Genomic DNA, 7,768 nt, shown 5'->3' on the forward strand with positions numbered 1-7,768 from the left:
GTGTAATTGCATAGAGCGTGCATTTGTGGAAAATCTATTTTTAGAGCGAGAACAGAAATTAGAGCCGCGAAAGGTCGCCTGTATCCAACGGTGAAACGCTCTATTTTTTTTTCTTGCATCTCGACCAGTAGTTGTGTGCTCATAGTGCGCATCATTGGGCACTGCTGGTAGAGGACGGAATTTCGTTCGAGCCATCCGCCGCCGCTGTTACTCAAAGCCGACATGATGTCTCGGTTTTGTGGCTTCCTACACTTGATTGCCGCCCACATGGAGGATAATGGCTAGGTTGAAGAGTTCACCACCCGCGAACTGGCCACCATCTTGCCCCACTCCTGTCGTAAACGCTCAGCAACTGGGAAAGGAAAATTCCACCACAGAATCGACCTGTGCAAGCGAGTTTCGATCTGAATGGCACAGCAAATTGAGATATCGAGCTATAATGTCGCGCGCGCGATAATGAGCTTGCAACGTATAGCGCACTTGTTGTCATCCGTAGTATCGATCAAAGTACACCCGAAATTAGTCACCTCTATCTTCTTCATTGTAAAAGACAATAGTCCTATTTTTGCATAACCTTTGGAAATTAATTCTTATTACGGGATGTCGATTGAGACAATTTATAGCGTAATCTATTTCGTAGAAATTACGAGGATAGCCAATCGCGATCTTCGACCTCACTTCCAGACCCCCTGCTCAATCATGACAGCGCCGTTCGCACGTCTGCCGACTTGTGTGGCCCCCTCCAAGTACTTCCTGGACTATGTGGTGGACTTAGATCACTGCCGCTTCGAAGTGAGCGAACGTGTGCTTCTCTCCGTCTCACAAGCGACGCGAATCATCACTTGCCACGCACTGGAGCTTCACGTGTTCGACGTCTCGGTCTCCATCGCGGATCGTTCAGCCCCCATCAAATGCAACGAGATCCGCTACTTGGCAGCCGATCAGACAGTCGAATTTGTACTAGACGACGAGCTCCCGGCAGGTGTCGAGGCGGAGTTGACGCTCACGTGTCACGGAGAGCTCAACGACAAGCTCCACGGCTTCTACCGCAGCGCGTACGACCACGAACTGGCAGGTGAGACGCACCTTATGGCTGTGACCCAATTTGAGGCTTGCGACGCTCGCCGCGCCTTCGTCTGCTGGGACGAACCCGCCATTAAGGCGAAATTTGAGATCTCGCTCTCCTGCGACGTCGAATTGACTGCCATTTCCAATACTCACGTGGTCCAGACGCTCGTGAGACCTCGTGCTAGTAACGCACACATCCGAACTCTGTCTCGTCCAAAGAATTCGACGCTCGAGAAGGTCTGGAAGTTCGCCGAGACGCCTATAATGTCCACGTACTTAGTAGGGATGATCGTAGGCGAGTTCGACTCGGTGTCCGCCGTCACGAAAGAAGGTGTGCTTGTGTCAGTATACACGCCAGTGGGACGTAGTGATCGTGGCAAATTTGCTCTTGAGGTGGGGGTTAAAGCCTTGTCCTTTTACACCGAGAGGTTCGGGATCCCATACCCCCTAAAGAAGATGGATATGCTGGCCATCCCGGACTTTGCAGCTGGAGCAATGGAGAATTGGGGCGTGGTTACGTATCGTGAGACGAGGCTGCTAATTGATGAACAGCTCAGCAGCTTTGGACAGAAGATGGCTACAGCGAGAACGGTGTGTCATGAGATCGCCCACCAATGGTTCGGTAACCTGGTGACGATGGAGTGGTGGACGGGTTTGTGGCTTAATGAGGGGTTCGCCCGCTTCATGGAGTTCGAGGCTGTGCACAGTATTTTCCCCGACTGGAATGTGTGGGAAGTGTTTGTTCAGGACATCACTATGAGTGTGGCTATGGGGAAGGACTGCATGCTCACATCACATCCAATTGAAGTGAAGGTGAACCACCCGGATGAGGTGGACCAGATCTTTGACGTCATCTCGTACGCTAAAGGTGCCAGCGTCATCCGGATGCTGTCGGAATATCTCGGTCGCGACGTATTTTACCGCGGCATTCACGAATATCTGGTTAAATTCAGCTACCGCAACGCACAGACGCAGGACCTTTGGGAATCGCTGGAACAGGCTTCGGGACAGCACATTACGTCGCTAGCAAGTGGATGGACCAGTCAGACAGGATACCCGATGGTGACTTTGTCCGATGACGGCTCTTTAATTCAGGAGCGTTTCTTGGCGGACCAAACTCTTAAGGCAAAGACCCAGGACGATGTGGCGTGGGATGTGCCTCTGACTTTTGTAGCATCAGATAAACCCAAGGAGATCCAGCGTGTGGGGATCTGGGAACGTAACGCGTCCAAGGAAGCCACCGACGCTTTGGAAGATAAGTTGCGTGCGCCTACTGGTCCCTCGTCGTGGATTAAACTCAACGCGAACCAGGCTGGATTCTTCCTTGTGAATTACTCTCCGGAAGGCTGGAAGCGTCTGCAACAACCAGTGCGTGAGAAAACGTTGGGCGCTGTGGACCGTATGAGCTTGTTGAACAGCATCTTCGCGTTTGCTCGAAGCGGTGAGCTGCCAGTGACTCGCGCATTGGACTTCAGCTTCGCGTACGCTGAAGAACCGGAGCATCTGTGCTGGAAGGAGATCTCGTCCAACTTGCGCTTCTACAGTACACTGTACAGCGCTGACGCGTTCTACCCGAAACTACAGGCCTACATCCGTCAGCTCTTCGCTTCGATCATGAAGAGACTGACGTGGGAGGCGACGGAGGGCGAAAGCCCGACGGTGGCTCCGTTCCGTCGCGATGTGATCAGTATGCTCGCTCTAGGTGACGATCCCGACGTGATCGCTGAAGCGCAGCGTCTGTTCCAAGCGTATTTTGAAGACAGCTCGGCGTTGTCGGCTGATCTACGTGGCGTTGTTTTTAACGCTCAAGCTAGACGAGGTGACGCCTGTCACTTGAAGCTGCTGCGTGAACGGTACGAGTCTAGTAACTTCATCGAGGAGAAGCTGGACTGCCTTACTGCGTTGGGTCTGCTCAAGTCACTGGAGCTCAAGCGCGAGGTGATTACGTGGGGACTGAAAAACGTACGCTCACAGGATATCCAGTATGTTTTCAGCAGTGTTGCGGCGGACGCACCGGGTGCAGAGTTTGCGTGGAAATATGTACAGGAACACTGGACGGAGCTCAATGAGCAGTATCGCCCGTTGATCGTGGGTCGCATCGTCATGTCGGTGGTCTCGCGTTTCCAGAGTGAACCTCACGCACAGGAGGTGGAAACGTTCCTGGATACGCGTAAGCATTCATCCTACACGCGGCTGTTGGACGCTGCCCTAGAGCGTATCCGAGTCAAGAGCGCTTGCTACCAACGCAACCGTGACGATTTGGCAAAGTGGCTCGAAGCCATTTAAGTGCAGGCTGGTTTCTGAGGTAGATGGTACATGTATTAACCTCTTCTTTTACTACACGTTTGAAGTACATGTACTCAAGTACATGATTTGCTATTGTGTATTTTTTCTTCGTACAGTGGCAATACGAAATTCGTTATTCAGGTCAGTTGGGGTGTCATAACGACAAAGCGAACTTGAGTTCGATATCTATGCCAGTGCCTTTGATTTTTTGAAGTTGAAGGATGTCGGCAATACGTACCGAAAAAGTAAAATGATTGATCCACATGTATTGTGTGAATCAGTCAGATTACTCTCTGTTAATTTTGCCAATTCGAGATCAGTTACTATGGCCACTTTCACAAGGAGTTGTTCGTATGTCTTGCTATTGCGCTGACACGCCGAAACTCTTGGATCACCGACAGATACTTATAGAAAGATCTGGTAATGCTTGGCCCAAGGTTTCAATCCAAGTGGTGTCCACACGGTCTCGAATGCCATAAGTATTTGAACTCGCCTCGATTCACTCTCAGCAGCAAGTTTCCTTGGTTTCGTGAAAGTGCTCGTTCGTTTGGCCGTCGAATCTGCATGCACATTATATCACCTCCAAAGTCGTCAGGTACAGTTGTCTGTCGTTGTATAAATGTGTACTTACATGTATCGGGAAACGGTTCTCCGGTTCTTTTTTTTTTTGGCACAAATCACTGAAAAGCAATTTTAGCCAATAAAAACGAGTTAAATTCGAGCACTTTGTAATTTGAAAATATGTTTAGAGTTCGACCGTCTTCGAAAAACTCTTCTGGTATCATCTGTACGGAAGGACTTGCTAAGTGGTATTCGCTACATACATACAGCTCGCCTAACAGCCGATGCTTGAGTGCGTCTACTGTATACTTCGTAGTTGCAGCACTGTAACTTGTAACGTGAGAGCATGGGCTCTCAGCTCACATGTAGTTCGCGACTATAGCCCAGGTAAAATAAGGCCGTGCTCTCATGATCACAAAGCGAGCTCCATGGACAAACTCTGGCCCAGAGTGGAGCACCCACCGTTTCTGCACAACATCAGGATCAACAATGGGATGTGATCAGATGAATGATCGGTCAGACACAACAATGAAGCACAAATTTTCAGAAGATGAAGTGAAGTTTATTGGTTAAACACACCCTGTCCATCAATCCAAACCCTGAACAAGACCGCAACATGTACGGGGCCTCCGCTTAATACCGATAGCAATACACACGATGAGTGGGAGTCTCGCACCGCGCGCGCTCTGAACACGGTCTGGACATGCTCGTTGCACCAATTAACTCCGTTATGACCTCTCATGGCGGTAAACATCTTGAGAGCTTCTTCAGTACTGTTAGTGCAAATAATGTAATTTATATGTACGTCTATTGTCAATGTTTTGTAGTCCGGCTGATGGAAACCCCTTAGGGTATACTTCCTTTTAACTCTCCAAACACTGCGGCGATGACAAAATATCGCTTATAGTTAAATACACATACGGCGTGATAAGCCCCTTGTTGAAAAAGATTGCAAAAAAGACTCTGCGAAGTTCACAGAGTCTTTTTTGCAATGATGGTCTCTACGGTTCACAATGTGAACCGTAGAGACCCCATCTTCCAGGAGCGCGGGCGTCGATGTGACCATCCGACTTTACACCACAATTCTTTTGCTGCCTGCTTTACTTTTGTACATGTACACTGTGTACTACACAACCTCTCTTTGGAGGTTCATTTCCCGATCAGACCATTAGCCAGCAGCAGCCAGCGCAAAGCTTTTCAGTGAAAGGAGCCTCGCCATGCGATTGCCTTACGTCGTGGTGGCGACTTTGGTAACTCTTTTTGCTGGCGGAGATACTGTTTTGGCAGCAAAGGAATCGAACCAAGCGACTCACGCTGTTCAGAACATTCACAATATCCCTGTTATAGCTCGTGTGCTGCATACCGCCGTCAGCGAAGCCAACGTTCAGCGTTTTTTGCGAATCGAGACTACAATTGACTCGGAAAATGAAGAGGAGAGGGCACTCCCATCAGGAGTGAGCAAGCTCGCGGAAAAGTTCAAGCCAAGCGCTGACAAACTCAAGTCTCTCACGACTAAACTTGCTCCAACGACAGAGAAGCTGACGGACAAGGCGATGGCCGTCGCAGTGAGGCTCAAACCCGTAGCGGACGCGTTCCCTGGAAAGCTGAAGCCGATCGCGGATAAACTCATGCCTATTCTCAAACCTCTTGCAGAGAAGCTAAAGGCAACCCCAAGCGTCGAAAAACTCATAGCCAAGCTCAGGAACTTTGCGGAAAAGATCAAAAACTACAAAGTTGGAGAGCATACCATCCGTGAGCGCTACACGATGGCCAAGTTTGAGCTCTGGTTTAAGCAAAATAAGACGCCGGATGATGTCAAGGCGATGCTGAAAATCGGAGAAGGGGCCATAGTGAACACGAAGAACTACGACCTGTCGGTCCAGTACAACGCTTTCTATAGGTGGGCCCAGAGAGATAAGGAGGTGAAGGCGGCGAAAGCAGCGGCAGCGGCAGCGGCAGCATGATCTCTTGTGGTGACTAGTGGTTTGACTGTAGAGTATGAATTTTTTTTACGGCTATCTCGACATCATCTTGCGTCCAGACACTCAATGAATGCATTGGTTGCATAATTAGCGATACAAACGCACCATTACATGTATTCGCGGTTGCTTCATTAAGGGTCCCTTGCGCGATATACATTTATCTACCGTTTTCAACCTTGAGAAGTTTTAGCAACGTTTTCATGCAAAGCTGGCATTCACATCTGTATTGAGTGATGTCAACACTCGGTTTGAAAAATATGTTTTATATTTTTGCTAGTAGCAAAGGTAGAAGTATCTGTTTACTTTCGTTCTCTTCGTAGTAAGTGCCAACCTGAACTTTCCGTTTCTTTTTCTCGACGGAGATACGGCGACCCAACTTGCCAAACAGCAAACTTACAAAAGCTAATATAACCTGAGTAACATTTATAACTTTGCACTCGCCCTTGTTCCTTCAGCTTTATTAGCATCAAGTTTTACTCTTCTCCGTTTATTCACAATTTACCGGCGCAATTTTCGGAGTACATACAATGCAGCCATCACAACAGACACCGACGAAGCGGCTGTACGCAGCGTCACAGACCCATTAGCAGGTTGGTCAGAAATCTGCGGCGTCCCAACGTTCCCATTACGCAACAGATACTGCCTCGCATAGCGCAGAAGTGGCATCGTACGCCCCGAGGTCCATTTTAGATCCAGTAGCTGCACAAAGCGCAGGAAAATTGCACAACACGCCACGGAACTCAACGCCGACGTAGCCACAAACTGCACAAAAGTCAGGAAAACCCTCCGACTTCCTTTCGACGCATACAGCTGTATCACCAGCAATGCACTCGACATGGCAGCCGTGCGGTTCAGTGTCTTGGAGCTCGGCATCTTCACCAACTCCTGGCATCCATTCCACATCCTGGACGCCATAATTTCATTGAGAACCTGCTCGCGTGACGGCGAAGTCCGTACTGTGCCCACCACTTCCGGTCGATGGAAGTCGAAGCCCGACATCGTCGTAGTTGACGGTTTGAGCGTCAACAACTGCCTTTGCTGCATCCTGATGTCCCTGATCTCTTCGGTCTCATGTACTACCAACGTTCCTTCACTTGCCTGAGGCTCCAGTTTCTCCACGTCCTCGTCGCTGCTATCCTCTGCCGGCAGCAACACATTTTGTACAGAATCTGGCAATAATGGTAACAATCCTGGTTTGGTCATCATCACTTGAGACTCGGGCGGCATTTGTTCCAGCAATTTCATCTGCTCAGCTCTTGTTAAAGGCAGTAAAAATGGCAAAAACGGCGCCACTTTATCCGAAAAGCTCGTGTCAGTTAGCCACTCCAATAGTGAAGTCTGTAGCAGTAGCTCTTGCAAAGATTTCGGAAGGAATCCTACTAAGCCTCTCGTGCGCATCTCTTCTTGATACCATTTCCAAACGGGTACACTCCACGAGTAGAGCAGACCGAGTGATGCGTAGGCTAAAGCTACCAACGCCAACGTGGCTCTCCTGGACAAGAACTCGGTCAATAGCACGGTGAGCGCAAAGGTGACGGTGAGGCAACTAGCGACGCGTAATAGTAGCAAGGCTGCTTCAACCCGCGAGTCGATCTGCGAGTACGCGACGTGGACCAAGAGTAGCCATGTCAACGGCGGGGAGATGGCTCCAAACACCACAAGGTGGTCCACCGCGAATGAGTCGAACTCGACGTTGATTGAGGGTACGAAGCGCCTCAAATACTGGTGCGAGTCGTCATCAAGCCATGGATCCAGTGAGAACAGCAGCACGCTCAGCAGAAGAACGAGAGAACTCAGCGCTAGCAGCTGCACGCTCAACGGGTGGCCGAAGCTGTGGCGTAGCACGTGGTCCAGCACGCGTACGTATAGCG

General features: G+C 49.7%; 3 protein-coding genes across 3 annotated transcripts; 2 read left to right on the plus strand and 1 right to left on the minus strand.

Annotated features, from left to right (window-relative positions):
* The first annotated feature begins 638 nt into the window (after window positions 1-638).
* PPTG_15972 (hypothetical protein) lies at window positions 639-3,499 on the plus strand. The gene has a single exon (XM_008912756.1). It carries the CDS (start codon window positions 700-702, stop codon window positions 3,352-3,354), a length of 2,655 nt encoding a protein of 884 aa, XP_008911004.1. The 5' UTR covers window positions 639-699; the 3' UTR covers window positions 3,355-3,499.
* Window positions 3,500-5,132: 1,633 nt separating this feature from the next.
* On the plus strand, window positions 5,133-6,004 carry PPTG_15973 (hypothetical protein; the record flags this gene model as incomplete). Its single annotated transcript, XM_008912757.1, has 1 exon — window positions 5,133-6,004. One exon carries the CDS (start codon window positions 5,133-5,135, stop codon window positions 5,877-5,879), a length of 747 nt encoding a protein of 248 aa, XP_008911005.1. The 3' UTR covers window positions 5,880-6,004.
* Window positions 6,005-6,155: 151 nt separating this feature from the next.
* PPTG_15974 (hypothetical protein) lies at window positions 6,156-7,768 on the minus strand. The gene has a single exon (XM_008912758.1). The coding sequence runs from the start codon at window positions 7,293-7,295 to the stop codon at window positions 6,396-6,398; it is 900 nt and encodes a 299-aa protein (XP_008911006.1). The 5' UTR covers window positions 7,296-7,768; the 3' UTR covers window positions 6,156-6,395.

This window comes from Phytophthora parasitica (genome assembly GCF_000247585.1).
Source record: "Phytophthora parasitica INRA-310 unplaced genomic scaffold supercont2.49, whole genome shotgun sequence".
Classification (NCBI taxonomy): Eukaryota; Oomycota; class Peronosporomycetes; order Peronosporales; family Peronosporaceae; genus Phytophthora; species Phytophthora nicotianae.